The sequence below is a fragment of the Asparagus officinalis genome, chromosome 4 (assembly GCF_001876935.1).
Source record: "Asparagus officinalis chromosome 4, Aspof.V1, whole genome shotgun sequence".
Lineage (NCBI taxonomy): Eukaryota > Viridiplantae > Streptophyta > Magnoliopsida > Asparagales > Asparagaceae > Asparagus > Asparagus officinalis.
Window position 1 is genome coordinate 45,576,064 of NC_033797.1, and position 22,366 is coordinate 45,598,429.

A 22,366-nucleotide genomic window follows, 5' to 3' on the forward strand; every position below is an offset into this window, starting at 1 on the left:
AAATTATTTTCTTGCCACTTCCATAAGCATGCCATTGAAAAAATGAATGCTGTTGAATACATATTTTTCACTTATGTTTGCTTATCTACAGGACTGCATTTACCAAATAAAAAAACAAAGCAACCAATCCCCCTCCCCCCCCCCCCCCTCTCCTCTCATCTCACTAGTTCACCTTCACAAACTCACCCCAGACGCATGAGAATTCTAAAAACTCACCATCTTGTCTTCAAGGTCATGATCATATTTCTCTCATATATTTGCTTATCCGCTAAAATGAATAACTGTATCTCTCTCTAAGTACTTACATCTCTCTCTCTCTCTCTCTCTCTCTCTCTCTCTCTCTCTCTCTCTCTCTCTCGTATTTGACCTTTACGAACTCCCAAACCAGCAAAATTTTAATAGAGGTGAGATTCAAAATTGCCACCTTCTTCGTCTCTCCTAAAGTCATGGCATTTCAATCCGAATGTTCCTCTTCCACACTTCTTGATTTATGTACGCAAAGTCTATCTTCTCCTTAATTATCCTTTTTTATTGTTTACCTCCTCTTCCAACACTCCTTGATGGATAAAATTCCATATTCTTTTTCTCTTATTTTCCTTTCGAGTTAAAATTAGTTGATACCTACATAGCAAACGTCAAACCCAGTATCAGCATAAGACGATGGCCCCGGCCCACAACCTCCTCCGTCGGCAATACAACAGCTATGGAAATTGTTTTAGCATCACCAACTTTGAATTCAATCTCAATCAAGAAAAAGCTTCACTGGAATCAAGTTTCATGGCTGAGGAAGAAGAAGGAGATGATTCATTTAAAGGGTGGCTCCAATTAGGCATCGGCATAGCGGACCCCACCGCCAGTTCAAGCACTACCCACGAAAATGCAAGAGTGAGATCATTAATGGAGCTCAATCTGTTCCCAGAGAGACCACAATTGCCAATGATGACTAATACTACTACAAACCCTAGCAGTGGTCATCCATTGATCACTCAGTTTGGGCCTCCATCGACCAATTTGGGCCAGGTTTTTGGCCCGCAGACTGAGCTTGGGGTGATCAGCCCGCCTGCGAGAGCACCAACCGGGCTTTGGTTCGAGCTCAAGGCAGCAGAAAACCAGTGAGTTAGAGAGGAAGGATATATATATACCTTTTGTTTTTGCTAATTTACTTTTCTTGATGGAATAGGAATAAAAACCCATATCTTCTTCTTGTTTGTTTTAATTGTTCTAGATTTACTTTTGCTAGTTCTTTTTATGTAGGCTTTGATCTTCTCATGATGAGGCTGTAATTTGTTTACTTATTGCAGAGGAAAGCAGCCCTTTTTGCCTCAGATTCCAAAGAGCTACTTGAGGATTAAGTACTTTTTGCTTGCTACCCTTTTCGTTTCATCTTTTTCCTTTTTTCCTTCTATATTTTTGTTACGATTATTTGTTAATCTTCTTCTTTTTAGAAGTTTTAGGCTATAGGTTTCTTGGCTTTATAATACAAATTAAGCTTGGTTTTTTTTTTTTTTTTTGTAGGGATGGGAGGATGACAATTAGGTTACTAATGAAATACTTGGCTAGGAAGCTGGAATTGGATGATGAATCACAGGTAATAAAAAGCCAATAATTCTTGTCATGAATCTTTGTTCTTAATTAGATGTTGCTTCGTTTAAAGCTTTGGTATGAAATAGTAATATGTAATCTTTGGCATAAGAGGTTGCCAATGGTTGCTAGGATAAATTAGTGAACAAGCAGAACTTCACCTGCATGTGTACATACTCACAAATGGTTGGCTTTGAAGCCATGAAAGGAACATTTCAGGTGGGGATTTTTAACTTTTTTATAGTAAGATTTAGGTTGACTGTGTACTTCTGAAATGCACATTATATCTCACTATGCTTTGGTGATTAATTTGAGATTCATTTGGATGTAAAAAGATTATTTTCTTGAGTGAGTAGACTCTAGATAATTATAAGTGAAAATTATCTTATAGTGCGTGGTCAGGAGTTCTTCAAATTTTTACCACCTCCACTACTAGGTTCCTTCCTAAACTTATCCTGATCCAGTCTCAACTAAAAGAAGATAAATTTGATACCTATATTTGCTATATAAGGGTGGTTTATTATCTGAAATGTTAAATTAATTAGAGAAATAGTTAAGGTCTGGTGATTATGTGTATGGTTCAAGGACCTATTCTGATGACATATATAAACAAATATATGGAGATATGTATACAGTAAAGCTAAGGATTTGATTAAGATACAAGTATGCGCATATACGGTGAGTGATACTTTACTATGAAAAATTGTTGGAGTTAATTATCTTTATTGTCTTTTGGTGTTTATTTCGGAAAGTAAAGAAAGATGATCTTTAAGAGTATTGGAATGAATTTTAGAGGTGATCCATGAGGAATATCCCATATTCCTTGTTAACATTGGTTGATACCTACCAAAGACATGGAACCTTCAAATTTTAGGTGTTCTGATGTAAAAAGCTTTTCCTTTAGACAACACTACTGTAGCATTCATATGGTGATTCTTTAGCTTTTAGTTAGTGGTGAACTGATCAGTAAACAGATTTATGACTACAAGGAACTGAAAAAGTTCTTGGTGGGTTTCTTTTTGGTACATAAAGAACATTCAAACAGTCATGAAAGAAAGCTATAAAGGAGACCTGTTTCTTGAAAATGTAATTTTTCTTTTTTCTTAATGATGAAAATCACTGATTATTTTACCTCACAGAAGAAGAGGTGCGAAAAGTTATCTGATTAACGATCAACAAGTTATGCTGCCTATCTTTATCCTAAACATGCATTCTTTAGAGGATGTAAGATAGAGAGAAATAAATAGCAAGTGGGTCATATGATTTGCACTAATTTCTCTTCTTATAGCTCTCTTCTCTGATCTATCCCTCTCATATCCTCTAAAGAGTGCCCCATGAGTATCCATCAAAAACCCTTTAACTAGTTAGCTTAGTTATTTGTATGTATTCTTTCTTAGGTTCAAGTTACATAAGATGTCTCTAGGTATCAATGTATGTTCTTTTGCTAACTTCATCTACAGGTTGAGGGCCCTTTTTATGGGCTAAAAGTTGGACTCACGGAGAGGTAAAAATTAATTTTTAAAATCCGCTTTAAAGTCGTGGCCAGTAGGATTTGAACTGGGTAGCTATGATACTATATATGTGAAAGGACCCAACAAATACATCAAAACTTTGAAGATATAGTAAGAATTGCGGATTATATTTTTTATATTCTAACACTAACATTATTATGTGTTGGAATATGGCATGAAACATCACTTTGGGCTCACCGACAGTACATCGGCGAGGTATTCCAGTGTACTGTGTGAGGTGTAATCTCTCTTCTCATATGGTGAAGGTTATCTATTGCTGCAGCCTATGAATAAAACTTTTGTTCTAAACAACATAAAATCTTTGTGTTTGCATCTGTTGTTCTTTTCTATGCTTTAGTTCTTGCCTTGTGATCTTGATTTCCTCCATGTTTTCTGCAACGTTAACAGTGATGTTTCTACCAAGTCCTGTCGAATTACTTTGTTACTTGAGATTTGAGTACTTTTTATAATTCTTTCGTTTTTCTTCCTCTCTCTCTCTCTCTCTCTCTCTCTCTCTCTCTCTCTCTTCTTTTTCTTCTTGAGGAATTACATGAGGACATATCGCTAAGGTTATTTTCTAATTTTACATCTTAATTTTTCAGTGGAACGAGACTGTCCTTTTCAATTCGGTTGTTGCTCCTATATATACTTGACCTTGATTATCTTTAGCTTCACGATAGATGCTACAACACGTTAGACCTTAAACCTCCAGCGCTTCTTGAATGACAGAGAGAAAGAGATATAGATGATGATGATGATGATGATGATTAACAAACTTGTTTAATACACTGTCCTACCTAATACATATAGAATATGAAATAGTATATTGATATATAAAATTATGGGCTTCACGAACTGGTATAACGTTTAGTCTATGTACGCTAAAATCATGCATCATTCTATTTCATTAAAATATTCGTGCATGCATATAGTTCTGTTTTAAATGTCAACCGCAAATATTCCATTGTTTCCAACACCTTGAGTGTCATGTTTTGTTTAATTAGCGTCTCCTCTTAATCAAATCAACACTTCAATATATAACTGGTGTCGTGAATGCATAATGGAAGAATAATCACCAACAAAGCAACAACAAAAAAATTTATGTAGTGCTGTGTCAACTTAAAACACCTTCCCTTCATGGCCTCGACAGTTGGACATTCAATCATTACCTAAACAAAATTAGATGCATTTCACGTGATTCCTAAAAAAAACTACCTTCAATGATTAAGACCCAAATCCCTAAAATCCAAAATACTAGTAATATATATATGCATTACACGATCAATTAGTCGTGCCTTGGACTTTGTCATATTAATATGATAGTTAGCTTCCTTGTGCTAATATGCTTCCTTGCTTGCTTGCTTGCTTATTTCTTCGTACTTTATACATATATCATAAGTTTGCAGGACTTACACTCTTGTGACCATCATTATGACACATGATTGATAGTGAGGGTATGCGTGTTTTCGTTGCGTTACAACATTTTTTGGATATAAATTGACACTTCAACCTTATAAGCCGATCCTTCTTGCACCCACCCAACCCTTAGCATGCAAACATAAGATTAATGTCAACAACTAACAACATGAGCTAGTCCAATTTAAGCAAATAAATGGCTTCGATCGATCTAGCTACGTATATATGAGGGCAAACGTCATGCTTACACCCAACTAACGACACGCCACTTAGTGGGCCTTATAAGAAGTAGGACCCCCCCTTCCCTTCCCTTCTTAGGATTGCTGTGGCCTTAAGTGGTGCGCTTTGATGGAATATTAAGGATACAATAGTAATTAGATGGGCCATGATGAAAAAGGGCACACAATATATATGCATGGAAATCCATTATCAACCATAGAATCATTCCGAGTAGGTGACATAGGAACCATTAATTAATTAAAGAAGGATACTAAAAGGAAATTGGGCAAAAGACAATGAATTAAGCATCCATATTGTTTAATGATTTGATGCGGCCGGGCTTGAAATCAAGTAGGTGGGCAAGTGTGTCCATTCATCATTCCATTAGCTTTTAGTAATTAATTAGTGTGAGAATTTGTCTTGAGTTGGATGATTGGTTAGGAGAACATTGACTTGTTTTGGCTTCTAATATATGATTAATTACTGAGATGCAATAAATTAATTAGAGAGCTGACGTGAGAAGGACGTGCATGCGATGTCTTCTCATGTCATGTGAGAGCGAATGTGCCACGGCGTAGGGGATGCTTTTTTGGCAATCCATGCTTTAGATAGCAAGTGGGGTTAGCAAAAGCTAACTAACTATATATTGTGGGCTAAGATTTGCAAGTTGGATTGGGGGAAAAGAGGTTATGTTGGCTAAGATTTATTTTCTGGTTGGCCTAAAATTTCCCAACCAGAAAATAAATTAAAACTTTCTGTTGATGAACACAAACCTCGGTCCATTTTTGGCCTTAAAACCAGGCTAGAATTGGTACACCTCCCCCGGACTAATTCTGACCAATGCTAAACAGAGTCTTTAGTGTGTGTGTGTGTGTGTGTGTGTAGTACTCGCAGGTTTTAGGTCCTTAGTCTTCAAAAACCAGATACCTTGAAACTTCGTTATTTGTCCTCGCAATTCATCATCATCATGCTTGTTGATAACAGAAATAAAATAAGCACATACAATTATGTTTTATTCACTGAAAAATCAATAATGATATTTGGCTTATAATGTACTTGTTAATAAACTTTGTTTGGCTTATAATGGACCTGAAATAAATTTGACATGTGTTAAAAAGAAGCCGCGTAGAATTTGAACTGATTTTGCTTAGATCGTAATTTAAGCATTGGTTTTTTGTCAGTGCATGTGAGTTTGAGAGCATGGATGATTTAACTAATAAACAGTTTTGCTCCATAGTTTTTGTTCGCTTGTTGTATCTTAATTTGTTTGACTTGCAGTTCTTCGACTGAACCTGCAGGTTGAAATTACTTGTAGAGGCCAACAGCTTCACTCTTTATTGACACTGCAACACATTAGGGACGACATATGGTGCCCGATGCCCACATTTACGATTACGCCCCTGAACCGGGCGATTACCACCGACCGAGTGATGATTTTGCACTACAGTAGAAGAGCTTAAGAGGGTGCAGGAATCTGTGTGTTCTTGAGGCACTGGATGACGCTTTTTGACCAAAAGGCTCTTTTTTCTTGTTTTCCGCTGACTCTTTTTTTTTTTCCCTTGTTTTCAAATTCTGGTCTATCGAAAGCCATGATCAAGGAATTAGAGGCAACTCTAACGTACAAGGAATATCCATTGAGCAACGCAAAAAAGTAATGAGAATACTGGATACAGGAGTAGTAGTATCTTCTGCCTTGTTACTTCAGAAAGATGTACGACTAGTTGCCAGTTTATTGTCCCGTTGCTCGTAACTAGTACCAAGTTCCAACAAAGTGTCAAGGTGATGAGTAACCTGTCACGCAGATATTTGCACTGGTCTGAAGAACTAAATGGTAAAAATGTACAATTTTACACCCACATCAGAGTAAATTTGTATGGACTTAGAACCCCTGCAGGATAAAAGGCTTAATTGGTTCTCCAAAAGGTTCGCGTGAAAGGACGCAAGCACTGGCTTACGGTGAATGTCACTCTCATTACGCGCATTTTGAATCATAGTCTCGTAGATAATAACAAGCAGGTTTCTTTCTGTTTGCGTCGAGTTCAGTCTCGCCTTTATTCCGCTAGCTTTGATCTTTGAGCGCCTCATATTTAAACCACGATACTTGAAAGAGGCCCCGTGCTCCGGGCCAAACTTGCTTGCACTGTTGAAAGAGCTCCTGGCTTATCTCCCCGTCGGATTCAATTAGCCAAAATCGAGGCTTTTGGACGAATTAAACATATCATTGTAGCATAGCTAGCAACTCGCAACTCTCGTGGCAGATATGACTTATGCAAACCAGCTTCTGCCATTCTCAAACATATTCAGTTCGAACCAAATCTGATAAAACCCATACTGTATCTCGATCTAACACTGATCAAAACTTGATCGTATGCTGAATTTCACATGAGAAATCCCATCTCATGCTAAAAAATGTATCTAGAGAAACTTACAAGCCTCGTTAGAGTAAAGTTGGTCTACGAGATTCAATTCCAATATAAAACGGCTCAGTAGTGCAGAGTACCTATAAAAATTTTCACAGTAGATAATGCTTCTTTTCTGCTTCAATAATATCGTATCAAGGGCATATCGCTTGACATATATCCATCTTGAGAAAATTGTTTGTTTAAGGGGCTGTTTGGTTGCACACTTTTTGAGAAAACTTTTCTCAAAACATCTGACAATAGCAAATTTGTAATTAAAAATTTTTCAGAAAATTTGTAATTAAAAGTTTTCCAGAGATTTCTGAAAATTGTGTTTGGTTCAACAAAAAATTTACAGAAATATTTTCTATAAAATACCAAAACCTACCAAATTTTACAAAAAAACAATTTCCTCTCAAAATGAGAGGAAATCACCAGAAATCTGACACATACCATATTTAATTAAAAACCTACCAAATCTTGTTATTTTCTATAAAGTTATGAGCTATTTTCTTATTTTGAACCAAACAAACAAAGTACAAAAAACAAGAAAATTGGTACTTTTTGATTTCTCAAAACTTTTCCTATAATTTTTTTAAGAAATACAAGGAAATCAAATTTTAGGTGGAAAACATTTCCTATAATTTCTAGAAATTGAACCAAACACCCCCTAAGCATAACCTGAGAAAATTGACAATAATGCCAGGAAACAAAGATGCAAATTAAAATTTGAATACAACAATGGAAGGTACAACAGGGCAGATCACTGCCTCTAGTCCAAAATTTATTATCTACTAAAAATGTGCTCCTATACCAAAAAAGCTTTCCCATTTTGCTTTTCTCGTATCTGAAGGATGAGAACAAAACCATCCCTAGATATTCTACAAGCTGCGATAGGAGATATAACTATGCTTCATAAAAAATAGTATACACTCCATTGGCAGAGGAGCAAATCAATCAGTGAGTCTTGTTATTAAATAAAATCCCTAAATCGCTCTGCAGCTACTTGATGCAACTGCTCATTTTGCAGGTTGGAGCGTGGGTGTAGCAGGAGCAGCTCCACCCGTTGTTGGCCTGAAACAAGAAATAAGTATGAGCACTTCTGAGAAACCTAGCAATTCTAATCCAAGATATGGGAAATAAGTGCCATTCTGCATTATGATAAACATGGAAAGTCTACAGAATAATGTTTGTCCCAATATAAATATTATGAGTACTAATGTACTATAACAACATCCAGGTTTTAGGATATTTTTATAAGGTTTCTGTCTAACTGTGTATGTCTACTCTCAAATATCTTAGTTGAAATCCCATCTCCACATATCACAGCAGAGTGTCTCTATTTTATTTTATTTTTCCCTTCTCAACGCTCGTCTTTCGTCGGTCTGGAATGCCATATGTTGATGTTTCCACTAAAAATATGACAAACTGGCTTTAAGTCTACTCTGACTCCACTTGCCAAATACAACCTTACTATCATTTACTCAAACAAATTACCACATGAGACAACATTTCTTGTAAAAGTTATCCATGTAAATAAATATGTATAACCAAAATAAGTGACTGCCATGAGAAGCCATTATTGGCCTGTTACGGAAAGTAACTAATATGAGATATAAGTAAATGGGTACATACAGGCCAACAAAGACTTTGAAAGCATCATAAATTCCCCATTGCGCTCCCGTCAAAGTACCAATCATGACAATTCGGAGAGGCAGCCCACGGGTGAACAAGCCCAACATTCCAAGCTTCTTCACAGCCTGATTATGATTAAAATCATAGAATGAGTAGATAAAGAAATATACAAGCCAACAACCATATATTAAAACAATGATATAATCAAGATGCAAGACTGTGCTCCATAATACTTACATCACCAACAGTTGCGCCCTTAGCATTATTCAGGAAAGACACAAGATTGTCAGCCGGGTGAGAGACAACAGCACAGAACACTCCAGCAACATAACCACCCGCAAAGCTGACTCCCAGCTGAAGAGTCTTGCTGCACTGGTCCTTTGGTGTGGGAATGGCATACTTGTAGAGCATCTCAACAATGGTCTCAAATGACGCAAATTTCATCATCGTGTCTGCAAAAAAAATTAGATTACTAAGGCATGACTTTATATTAAAAAGACAATTGTTGCAATCTCTCTCCCTCCATACGCACGAAAATTCTCACAACCAGATCTCAGTCATAAAGCAATACAATTAAAGTTCCAATCAGATCTGATAGTACTACAAACTGTCCCTATTGAGCTCTTAGATGTACTACACTAGTTTAACTAATCCGCCCAAAAAAACATAAATTCCACAAAAACTAACATTTTCTTGGTTTTGATTTTTGTGTGTGCGTGTTCTTTTTTTTTTGGGTGCGGGGGGGGGGGGGACACTCTTGCCAACCTTGGGAGGGATAAATGCAATCTACCATAATCAATAAATATACTTGGTGGCACAGTTGCTATTCCTTCTTTAATTACATTTTTCTTCAGAGGTAAATAAAGCCTTCCTCTTCATTTTGTGAGCCCATTCTCTAACTAAACCAACCAAGCACATGGGAACACAATGAGGACCATGAGATCCATCTCCCTGTTTGAAGGTTATTTGGGAATAAAAAGAAAGCTCACGGTCCAATCAAGAAGTCAGCACCAATCAAGAAGTGAGCACCATCTCTTTGCATGATCACAAAAGACCATGCTAACGTATTTTTATGCTCTGTAGATGATCAGTTTCTTTTATGCACGCAAAAAAATGGAGATTGCAAAAAAAAAATGTAAACTAGAATATGTGTGTGTGTATGTATATATATGTATATATAGAAATTCTTATGTCAACTTAAGTGGATCATCCACCTACTTTCTTACCCGTTGATGTTGCCTAGGGATCCATGAAAGATATGAAGAGACTTATTAATACTTACCATATCCATATCCGCTTACACATCTCATATATGGATACGAATAAGGATATATCTCAGTAAGGAAAATTCATATCCATATCTACTAAAATCGGATACGGATATATATATATATATATATAGGTAAAAGCTTATGTCAACTTAAGTGGATAGGAATAAGTCATCCACTAACTTTTTTAACCGTTGATATTGCATTAGGATCCGTGATAGATATGAAGAATCTTTTAAGATTTGTGCATCTTTTGATGGCACAAATCTTGAGACAAGATGAGTGGATAAAAAGTTTGGTGGACAAGGCCTCCTATCCACTTAAGTGAATAGGAGTTTTACTCTATAGGTAAAAGCTTATGTCAACTTAAGTGGATAGGAATAAGTCATCCACTAACTTTTTTAACCGTTGATATTGCATTAGGATCCGTGATAGATATGAAGAATCTTTTAAGATTTGTGCATCTTTTGATGGCACAAATTTTGAGACAAGATGAGTGGATAAAAAGCTTGGTGGACAAGGCCTCCTATCCACTTAAGTGAATAGGAGTATATATATATAGGTAAAAGCTTATGTCAACTTAAGTGGATAGGAATAAGGCATCCACCAACTTTTTTAACCGTTGATATTGCATTGAGATATTGCATTGAGATCCGTGATAGATATGAAGAATCTTTTAAGATTTGTGCATCTTTTGATGGCACAAATCTTGAGACAAGATGAGTGGATAAAAAGTTTGGTGGACAAGGTCTCCTATCCACTTAAGTGGATAGGAGTTTTACTCTCTCTCTCTATATATATATATATATATAGAGAGAGAGAGAGAGATGTGGAAGAAGAAAAACTACCAGGAAAACATAACAAATATTGTTATGCTTTCATTTAAAAGTAACCCTTAACTCGTTAAAGCAATCAAAGGCTATGCAAAAAAGGACAAAATAATTCTAATAGACATCAACATGCAGACCATGTAAAGTCATATTTTAATTACGCACATAGGATGAAGATTTAGCTTTTCCCCAAGGACCTAAATTTCACACTTTCTTCTTATTATAAACCAAATAATCTGTGTTCCACACTTTCACTCCCAAGGTCAAAGTGCTAGAAACAAGTTTGAGAAACTGAAAGAGAAGAATATGCTAAACAAGCACATATGATGATGTAGAAGTAATTTTTTCAATGAAGAAAACAAAAACAAGGTGAAAAAGACGATGTATAAAGCCAGAAAACGAAGAACTATATCCAACTTAGGTAAAGTGTTAGCTTCCTATAATATAAATTATCAGCAACATACAAGCTTTCAACAGATTAAGATAAATCATTTTAACTAATTTCTATACAAAGCGACTGGTATATCAATGACTTAATATCCAAGTTTATGTGAAGACATACGTTATGTATCACTGTACAATTGCATGATTTAATATCCATGTTCATGTGAAGACAAGAAATAATTAAGGGAACATGGCCCAATTTTAGAATTCGTTAACAGTGGATAAACCACAAAAACATCTTGTCAGCAGTTATATCCAGAAATCAATTTTTTAAGCACTCAAAACACAATATAAAATACATATTAGGCTTGATGGCTATGTGGTAGTGGCTCATTTAGAAAAAATGAGCTACCAATAGATAGAAGTGATGGGGTCCACACCTTCCAATGTGATCAGCAGAATGGGACTCACCACGTCTATCTCTTGGTAAACTCATTTAGCAAAATGAGTTGTCACCTTATACACATTTTTGCCGTACATAAATACAAATATCTGTATGTATGCATACATGTACATATATATGTATAAAAAAATGCAGTTATGTTTGTATCACATCAGTTGTTAAAAGAAGAGTTAGAATTTCTTACAAGGAATTTGGCGACCCCATAGTGGTACTATTCCTTTGTACAACCTTCAATTTCGAAGCAACAGAAACAAATTCGTAAGCACGTTGCCAAGCAAGCATGGTCAAAAAGATAAATAATTAAGCAAATTTTAGGGTAAGCCATACCCCATTGCTCCTTCTGCTTTGACAAACTTGGGGAGCCCATCGCTCAATCCTCTAGCAAAACCTGGTTGTGTCTGGACCCGAACTTTTACAGCTTCCATGGGGCAAAGTGCCACATCGGCAATCACTTCAGCAGATGCCGACCCAGCTAAGTAGATCAGTGTCTTGTACTTAGTTGCATACTCAGGTCCAGCAAGATCTGAATAGTATTTCTTGAAGAATTCATAGAATCCAAACTTGCAGGCACCCTGAGCACTGTAGCCAAGCAAGGTTGGCACCCATCCCCTGAAAAATCCTCTGGCTCCCTGCTCTTTTAACAAAACTCCAAATCCTGATGAGATGCTCTTGTACTTCGCAGGATCAATCTAATGGCAAGCACAGACAATATTAATAAATTTGGCCTGAAAACAAAATTGAGGTTCTAGCTGACATCCAATGAAATTCCTATCAAGATAAAAAGAATAAGAATCAAGAAGTGAATATTTCATCGCAGAGAAACAGTCAACATGAGATGAGAAGGAACTATCCAACAATTTTTTTAAAGACGGATCAAAATCAGAAGGTTTTCCTGCTTTGTTCAGAAGTGAATTGAAAATAAGAGTGGAAAACTACATCAATAAATGCTTATTTATTTATTTAAAAAAGAAAGATGTTAAGGAGAGGAATTGAACCTTGGCCAGTGCAGAAAGAATCATAGATCCATTCAGTCTCACAATATGGATAAGTTAATTTGCATCTATAAAGATTTGGACTCCACCCTTAACAGCTAGATTACAGAAGTGTTTTCCAACAGCTAACAGAAGGAATCAAAGCCTATCTGATGTATCCCAATTGCAATTGTGCAACATAGGTGGTGATGCCAAAAATACAATGTTTGCCCGGAATAGAGGAAAGTCAAAGTGGTGACAAACATATTGCAAAGCCTCGTCAGGACTAAGGCATGTGCAAAGCCTGACCCAACGGACACTAAAATGGCAGAAGCAGTGGTATGTTGGTACCACGTTGGTTCCATACTGACTTTACGAATAATGTGATGAGTGTCATAGGGACTTAATATTTCTCCCTTGTAGCAGCTAGCTCTAGGAGGAAGTTCTCCTAGTTCTCTAATATCACACCCCAACCCCTTTGTGTGTGTGCGTGGTTCCATACTGACTTTACAAATAATGTGATGAGTGTCATAGGGACTTAATATTTCTCCCTTGTAGCAGCTAGCTCTAGGAGGAAGTTCTCCTAGTTCTCTAATATCACACCCCAACCCCTTTGTGTGTGTGCGTGGTTCCATACTGACTTTACAAATAATGTGATGAGTGTCATAGGGACTTAATATTTCTCCCTTGTAGCAGCTAGCTCTAGGAGGAAGTTCTCCTAGTTCTCTAATATCACACCCCAACCCCTTTGTGTGTGTGCGTGGTTCCATACTGACTTTACAAATAATGTGATGAGTGTCATAGGGACTTAATATTTCTCCCTTGTAGCAGCTAGCTCTAGGAGGAAGTTCTCCTAGTTCTCTAATATCACACCCCAACCCCTTTGTGTGTGTGCGTGGTTCCATACTGACTTTACAAATAATGTGATGAGTGTCATAGGGACTTAATATTTCTCCCTTGTAGCAGCTAGCTCTAGGAGGAAGTTCTCCTAGTTCTCTAATATCACACCCCAACCCCTTTGTGTGTGTGCGTGGTTCCATACTGACTTTACAAATAATGTGATGAGTGTCATAGGGACTTAATATTTCTCCCTTGTAGCAGCTAGCTCTAGGAGGAAGTTCTCCTAGTTCTCTAATATCAAGGGTCAAACCATGACGGATTCAACCCAAATTTGGTGTGTTGGGGTTTTAGAATATGTAGATCAAGTTCAACGGAGCGGATCATCCACAAAGCAGCTCAATCAAGTGATCATCAATGTGTAAGAAACTTAGTGGACGTCCACTTAAGTTGACACAAGTTTTACTCTATATATATATATTCTTCTTTACTTTTTTGCATATATACTTTCCAAATCGTTCCTACTTGCAAATTTACTCTCAATTCTCCCATATTGGTTCTTTCTACACCTCAAGTTTAACATCGTTAATTAACAAATTGGAGGGTAAATTATTTAATTTACCCTTATCCCCTTCATTAAACTAGATGGGAGGGATGGCCTCGCCAGTGGCGGTCACCACGACCTTCCGCGAAATTCCTCCTTGCCTCGTCATTGCACTCCCCTCTATTGCTAGCTTTGATATCTGGGTATAGGTTCATAGCTACCGTACCCGTGCCCAACCCGTTTTGGCCACGGGTACATGTGTGACACGCCCTAGACACACGAGATCTCCTCAGCCCGGATCGCGCAAAAAAAATCAGAAATTTGGGTTTTTCTTCTGTTACCGGGTTCCAAAAATATTTCGTTTTGAAACCATTAACCCATGACCCACATATTAAAGATTGAGATAATGAATCCTATTCTCATTTCTCTCAAATAAACGCTCTCTCCAATGATCCAATCTCTTCAGGTTCGGACCCTCACTTTCTCAGGGTCAATAGAGAGAGGTGTGAAGAAGAGAGGTGTGAAGAAGGATAATAAAGAGTTAAAGTGTATGTTATTTAAGTTTTGAAGATTTTATTTTTAGGGTTTCCTCTTTTTATATAGAATTTAGGGGTTTCTAATTTAATGTAGGTTGCATTTTTGTTCTTTGTGGTTGCATTTTTGTTCTTTGTGGTTGCATTTTTGTCATTTAAGCTATGATTTTGAAGATTCAGTTTGCTTTTTGGTCAGTTTTCTTGGTTTTCAAGACTTACTTTGGTTTATGGCAATTAGGCTTCATACTTACTTTTTTTATCTTGTCGGAAAAAATTCATTTCATTGCTCACACATGGACCTGATGGCTATCTACTTAATGCAAATTTTAAGTACTGAGATCAGTTTGATGATAGAGTTTCATTATTGCCTAAATTCAGTAGATGGCTATAGTAATATGGAGTCAAATACTATGATGACTAAAGTATTGTTTTTCATTACAGAAATTCAAATATGCTGCATAAATTCACTGTGAGCCTTCATAAGATGTGTTCATGTTCATATATAAAGAAACTGTATATGTTTCTTCTCCTACAAATAATATATATAATATAGTATAATATACAACCGTGTCCCCATACCCTACTATTTACAAATTTTCTGTATCCTGTACCCATACCCTTACTCATGCACCATAGAGGCCAGTGTCGCCGGGGATCATTGCCTCTGATCCCCTCTCCATCTCTTTTACTCTGTTTAAAGTTAATTAGAAATTAATTTGCTTCAATTAATTCAATTAGGGGTAAATTAGCCTTTTTTTTATATTTATTTATTTTTGAATTTATCAAAGAATGTGGTGGACTATACTGGGTTTATTCCATCTAAGAGGGAATACTATTGAAATTCAACATGATAAATTTAAGGTTATAAACAGCAAATATCTAGATTGGGGAGGTAAATTGGCAAATAAAAATCATTTGGGTGTATACATACAAAAAAACCCTTAATAAAAGCACATAATATATAATACATATTTATTATGTTCACAACTAAATGAAGGACAAATTTTCAAAATCAACCAAATTCGAGAATTAATTAGCAAAATCGACCTATTTGAACTTTAATCAGCAAAACCGACCCTTTTCTTCTGAAAAGGATCGGTTTTGCTGGCGAAAAGTTTTTACGACATACACGGGACTGCTAGTCCCGTGTATTTCGTGGCAGTTTCGAATAACACGGGACTAGCAGTCCCGTGCGATCGGGGGGTAAAAAACCCACCCGTGAATTTCACCGCACTCCTTTTCACCCAGACCCTTTCACCCCCCCCCCCCCCCTCTTTCACCCACTCCTCAAACCCATCGACGCCGACACCGACCACCGCCCAAGGACTCTCCGACCACTGCCGCCGCCGACCAAGGACCCTCCGACCACCGTCGCCGCCGACCAAGTTCGCTCCGACCGCCGCCGGCGACCAAGGTAAATGTGGTTTTTTTTTTGTTGATTAGCCATGAAATTTCAGATTTGGGAATCGATTTGGGTTGAGATTTGGGAATTAGGGTTGAGATTTGGGAATGGATTTAATTGAGATTTGGGATTAAGGTTGAAATTTGGGAATGTATTTAGTTGATATTAGGGAATTAGGGTTTAGTCATGAATAATGTGATTAGGGTTTAGACATGAATAATGTGATTTGATATTAGGGTTTAACCATAATTAGGGTTTAGACATGAATAATGTGATTTGGGATTAGGGAATTTAGCAATTATTTGCTTTGTAGTTGAGATTAGGGTTTTAAATTTGACTTTAAATTAAGATTAATATTTACAGTTATAATAGATTATTTACATATGATGGACTGTTGATTTTCAACTTCGATGGCAAACTCTATACCCATTGTTTGCTCCTTCAATGGGAGCCTCGGCGTCGGATTGAATAGTATGCCGATGTATGAGGGAGGTTCTAGGAAAATGTTTATGCTATCCAAGTCATTAAATTTTGATGGAATGATGAATGAAATATACAGAGTTACGAAAATTAATAAAGCATGGTATGCAATTAAAGTGTTCTTCAATTGTCCGATAAATGAGAGTAGAACTATTGCTGTGGCGATTACCGACGATGAGGAATTGAATGACATGAAACAATTAGTGGAGAAGCAAGTGTCAGTTGAGTTGTTCATTGAGAAGTATCCGATTCAAGAATTTGCCCAAGTTTCACGACCACAAGGAGAGTTTTCTCGGATGATGGACTTAGACAATGAGTCGAGTGGTTTTATGACATCTCCAAGTCAAGAGCCGTGGTGTCAACTACAACATTTAAGTGGGCATTCTCTTGGTAGGACGTCAAGTACTATATTTAATGACGCATCGGGCTATGTTACGGGTGATCTACCGGCCGGATCAATTGTAGAAGAAGAAGTAAATGATGACTCAGAAGATATTGAAGAAGAAGACGTGCAAATTGATAGCATGAATATGGCAGTTGGAATCGATGAAGATTCTCGTTGGATGGATCAATTTAATGTTAACAATGATTATGTGGAAGCTGAAGATCCGTTGCCCGACGAGTTTCATAATGAAGATTGGATAAATACTTCGCAAGCTGAATTTGTTGATGTTGGTCCAAACTTTCAACGGCCTGAAGACTTCACTTTTAAAAAAGGGGACCTATTCGAGAGCAAGGAAGCATTGATCTTTGCGGTGCGAGAATGGTCTATAAAAAATCGGGTCAAATTCAAGCCTGTAAAAACTAATACAACCAACTACTATGTAAAATGTTATTTCAACAAGAAGAATGAAGTAGAGCATGCAAATGAGCAAGATGAGAGAAACAGAAAATGTCCTTGGTTGCTAAATACCGCTGTGAGGAAATCAACAAATGGGCAATTTGTAATATCTAGATATTGCGGGCTTCATACATGTTGCAATCCGTCGGTGGACGTCGATCATTATTCTGCATCTTCCTCTTATATATGTAAGCTAATTATGCCTGAAGTTAGAGCTGAACTTGATCTAAATGCAAGTCAGATATTTCAAAGGGTATATGATATGCGGGGCATTAAGATATCTAAATATAAGGCATATGATGCAAGGAGGAAAGCGTTGTCGAAAATATTTGGAGATTGGGAAAAATCTTATGAATTACTTCCACAGTATCTCGAAGCTATCAAGCGAAATAATCCGGGTACTGAATATGAAATATTGTCTGAAGAGATTGCACCGGGGATGGAGAGGTTCACTCGAGTATTTTGGGCATTTGGTCCGGCTATTAAGGGCTTCACTTTTTGTCGTCCGTTATTGAGCATTAATGGTACACATCTATATAGCAAGTACAAAGGCGTGCTTCTTGTGGCGACCGGTGTAGATGCAAATGGCGGTTTATTTCCTCTAGCATTTGCAGTTGTGGAGGTAGAGGATACTTCTAGTTGGAAGTGGTTCTTTGAACTTATATACAAGTGGATTCCTAGTGTCCGTGCGCCCAGATTAATTACTTTTATCTCAGATAGGATGAAAGGAATTATAAGGGCATTACATGAGGGTTTTGGTGCACCACATCACCATCGATATTGTTTGAGGCATATAAGAGATAATTTTAAGAAAAAACACGGTAAGATTAATTTGCAAAATCTTTTGTGGCAAGCTGGGTGTGCAACCGATACATTAGTGTATGAACATTGTAGAGAGAAGATCAAGTCTTTGTCATTAGATGCACATAATTGGATTGAACATAACTTGAAGCCTCAATTCGAGCATCGATGAGCATTATGTAAGGATGAGGGTGTGCGGTTTTGCATGATGACAACTAATTGCTCCGAGAGCTTTAACGGCGTTCTTAAAGGAGCACGAGCTATGCCAATACAATCATTGGTTACAAGAACGTTCTATAGGCTAAACTCATACTTCAACAAAAGGGGTGAGGACGGTGTAGACTGGGACATACTCGACCTTAATGGATCAAGGACGAGAAGGAATTGTCAAGCATAAAAAATGTAGTCTTTGCAAACAACCGGGACATACTCGACCTCGTTGTCCAGCTAGACTCAATAGATAGCAATTAATTGGTAATAATTGACATATTTAAATTGTGATTTATTTTAATGTAGACAATATAATTAGTCGTGGATTGGTTATTGATATGTTATAATTGTATGTGCAGGTATATACACCATGGAGCCTGGACCGACTAGTGATGAGGTCCTATATGACCAGCCTCGACACCGTTTACATGTTATATCCTTTACAGAGGTAACTAAGTTTCTTATAATTTCAATATTGCATTCTTATAATATTGTATTCTTATATATTCATTTGCTTTACAGAGAGGCCCGGATATTGTTATGGTTGATCATAGCCTCAGCTATAGCCGTTGGCATCTAGAGGATGAGCGCATAATAGCAGCTGTAGGACGGGCCGGCTTCTTGACATGTTCAAAGCTTCGTTGGATAAGGCTCGATTGGCCCCTACTCACCGTTTTGATAGATAGGTGGAGGCCGGAGACCAACGCTTTCCACTTCCGAATGAGAGAGTCTACTATTACGCTACAGGATGTAGCTATGATACTTGATCTCCGCATAGATGGTCCGTGCGTTACCGGCAGTGATAGACATTTTTGACCGGACAAGTGTGAGGAGTTGTTAGGTGTAGCTCCAGAGTCAATGCCTGGAGGAAATATTAAATTGAAGTGGCTAAAAAATACATTCTCGGTACCGTTGCCTTTTGATGTGCCGCAAATATTGATTGAGCAACATGCACGTGCATACATTATGCACATAATCGGTTCAATATTATTTTCAGATTCGAGTAAAGATAAAGTGCATGCCAGGTATCATTTTTATCAGTATTTACAATTATGTCTGTTGATTTAGCTTATTTTAATAACTTGAAATGTTGTGAAAATGCTAGGTGGTTACCACTTAGCGGGGACTTGGACACGTGTGGTGCGTTATCGTGGGGTAGTGCGGTTTTGGCGTACCTATATAGAGAGATGTCTAAGGTTGCATTCATAAAAAATAGTGACCTCAAAGGATGTCTCAGCTTACTGCAAGTATGGGCATGGGAGAGGCTGCATTTTAAGCCGAGACTATGCGTGAATTTACAATTAGACGGACAAATTCCACTAGGATGCATGTATTTTATTTTTTAACGTAGTAAATATAATTGTAGTTATTCATTTGATACTGAATTTTGAAACTAACACAGATGGAATGTCCAAAAATATTTTGACGAGACCCCGACGAGACAGTTAGATTTCTACCGAAATGAGCTTGACCGCATGAAGATTTTTCCGGGATCATTTCTATAAAAACAAGTTTTTTCTTCTATATATCAACTTTCATTTTAATGATATGCAACAATTATATGTAATACTCTGTAGATGGAATGGGAGCCCTACACCCTATTTCTTGATCATCTACCCCCGATATGCACAGAATACCCAGTTATATGGAGAGCCAGAGTTCCTCTAATATGTTTCGAGATAGTAGAAATGCATGTACCGGACCGCGTGCTTCGACAATTTGGTCTTGCACAACATGTTCCGCAATCTGTTAAAAAAATAGAGAGGAAGGCGAAGAAAGGAGGCCAACAAAAGGACTGGGCAGCTGAGCATCAAAATTATATACACAGATGGAATGATAGACATTTTTGTATTGTTGAGCAAATCGAGCCAACTCCCCAGGAATCAGATTACTACACTTGGTATTGGAGGATAACTAGAAGATGGATACTCCATACGACCACATTCCCGGTTGAGTTGCAAAGAGGATATGTGCCTCGGGGTATAGATGAGAGAGAATTAGTAAGTATTTTCAAATTTATTTTAACTTCATTTTTATTAGAATTTTTCAATATTGCTAAATTATGTTTTTTTAAAAATTTGCAGGTATCAGCAACTCATGAAGACCTTCATGATGGACGAGAAGTACCTCAATTAGTATACACACGTCAACAACGACACAGACGAGGACGACGCAGAAACGACAATGAAGCTGGGCCTTCCCAACGTGCTGACGATGGAGCTGGATCGTCACAACCACAAACGCAACCGGATCATGAACTCATCGAAGGTCGGGATAGAGGAGGCCGAAGACAAAGGAGGAGGAGAAGAGTTCTTGGATGTATGTAAGCTAATTGGTATTGTTATATAAATTACAATCCTATTTTGATATGTACATTACAAACGTATTTCGGGACAATAGATGGTTTTTGGATTTGTAGCTGAGATTGTGGTGTGACTTATTAGATTTGTAAGTGGGTTTGTGGCGTGATTTGTTGGATTTGGATTCGTAAGTTTGTGGTGTATTTTATGATTTTTAGATTTGATATGTGTTTATACAGGGAATTGACATATGAGTTTGTACAGGGAATTGATATATATGTTTATGCAATGGTGTAATTTATGATTGTTGCATTTGAAATATGAGTTTGTACAGGGAATTATCCCGTAGCAGAAATACGTTAGTGAATGTGCAGGAAATGCACGGGACTGCTAGTCCCGTGCATTTCATTGCGCCCAGGAAGTGCACGGGACTAACAGTCCCGTGCACTTCATTTTCGCAGAGATGTTGGTCTCTGGAAAAAACACGGGACTGCTAGTCCCGTGTTATTCGAAACTGTCACGAAATACACGGGACTAGCAGTCCCGTGTATGTCGTAAAAAATTTTCGCCAGCAAAACCGATCCTTTTCAGAAGAAAAGGGTCGGTTTTGCTGATTAAAGTTCAAATAGGTCGATTTTGCTAATTAATTCTCGAATTTGGTTGATTTTGAAAATTTGTCCCTAAAAGAAATGTCTCCCTAACATGTAGAGGGGGGCCAACCTATGTGAACCATGGTTGGTTGGGCCTTAAAAAACGAAACAGTTCGGGTTCCCACTTTGGCAGCTGATTTAGTTTACGTCAGGTCATCACGATCGAAATGATTTCCAAGCTAAGGAATTACCAACGGACACATGAAAATTGGACTTGAAAAATATAGTAACAGACATGCCATAAAATTGGTTCTAGAAAAATGATCATCAAATAGATCATTCTAAAATATAATAACCACTCATCTATCTAATTAAGAAGGAATTCTACTAGATCTCCAGCTTCAAGCTCATAACACCACAGATCTAAAATCATCAACTTATTCCATTCCCCAGATCAAAACCATCAAATCAACAGATCCCCAGCAAACGAAACAGATCCCATCAAGAAACAGAAAGAGTCAATCACCTGCATGTTACATTTGACGAGATCGAGAGGAGTAACGGCCATGTGAGTCAATCCACAGCTCAAGATCCCTCCAAAGGTGCAGGCGGCGTAGAACGCCGGCGAGTACATCGCAATCTTTCCCGGCTCGCTCGGTGCCTGGATTAAGAAGCGGCATCCTCAGCGCCAGCGGCGTCGCCGCCGGAGACGCGTCGGATGCTAGGTTCGGGCGTTGAGGATGCCGGAGATTGGCCGGAGACCTCGACGAGGGTGAGTGAGAGTAAGATGGGATCAGGGATTGGCGGGCGAGGAATGCGGAGAGAGCATGGATTTTTCTCAGGGTTGCTCTCTGCTGGCGGATGCGATTTGAGGGAAAGAGGGTTTTTGGGCTGGGCTTGCGAAGTTTAATATTGGGGGGGAAGAGAGTGGGGGACCGGCGAAAGATTGTTGAAGATCTGCCGTGGAGGTTGGAACATGGAGTTTCGGATTGGTGCTTACGTGTTGAGGTTTGATTGGCTGAAGAGGTACGCAAGAAGTTGGGAGATGGTCTCCAGCAGCGAGCGGGCAAGTCGAATCTGAAGTTTCATCAATGTTTTTCTCAATTCCAAGTTCAACAGCAAGTGGACGAGTCAAATCTGAATTTTAGTTT

At 37.8% G+C, this 22,366-nt stretch overlaps 2 protein-coding genes across 3 annotated transcripts; one reads left to right on the forward strand and one right to left on the reverse strand.

Moving 5' to 3' along the window:
- Positions 193 to 6,607, forward strand: LOC109837360. Of its 2 annotated transcripts, none has more exons than XM_020405573.1 (4): positions 193 to 1,112; positions 1,302 to 1,352; positions 1,516 to 1,588; positions 6,026 to 6,607. In XM_020405573.1, the coding sequence occupies exons 1-4, from the start codon at positions 661 to 663 to the stop codon at positions 6,185 to 6,187; spliced, it is 738 nt and encodes a 245-aa protein (XP_020261162.1). In that variant the 5' UTR covers positions 193 to 660; the 3' UTR covers positions 6,188 to 6,607. The 2 variants fall into 2 exon arrangements, with proteins under 2 accessions (XP_020261162.1, XP_020261163.1); XM_020405574.1 differs by having other exon boundaries at positions 6,006 to 6,081.
- Positions 7,824 to 21,895, reverse strand: LOC109837361 (mitochondrial phosphate carrier protein 3, mitochondrial-like). The gene is given in 7 exon segments (XM_020405575.1): positions 7,824 to 8,200; positions 8,762 to 8,886; positions 8,999 to 9,213; positions 11,891 to 11,934; positions 12,034 to 12,395; positions 21,742 to 21,888; positions 21,890 to 21,895. Coding segments are annotated over 7 exon segments (954 nt in total). The 3' UTR covers positions 7,824 to 8,145.

Excerpts from the sequence above, each read along its gene's own strand:
- LOC109837360 (XM_020405573.1), top strand. The coding sequence starts at position 661 with ATGGCCCCGGCCCACAACCTCCTCCGTCGGCAATACAACAGCTATGGA. Across the intron at positions 1,113-1,301 it reads CTCAAGGCAGCAGAAAACCA|AGGAAAGCAGCCCTTTTTGC; the intron begins GTGAGTTAGAGA and ends TACTTATTGCAG. Across the intron at positions 1,589-6,025 it reads AATTGGATGATGAATCACAG|GTTGAAATTACTTGTAGAGG; the intron begins GTAATAAAAAGC and ends CTGAACCTGCAG.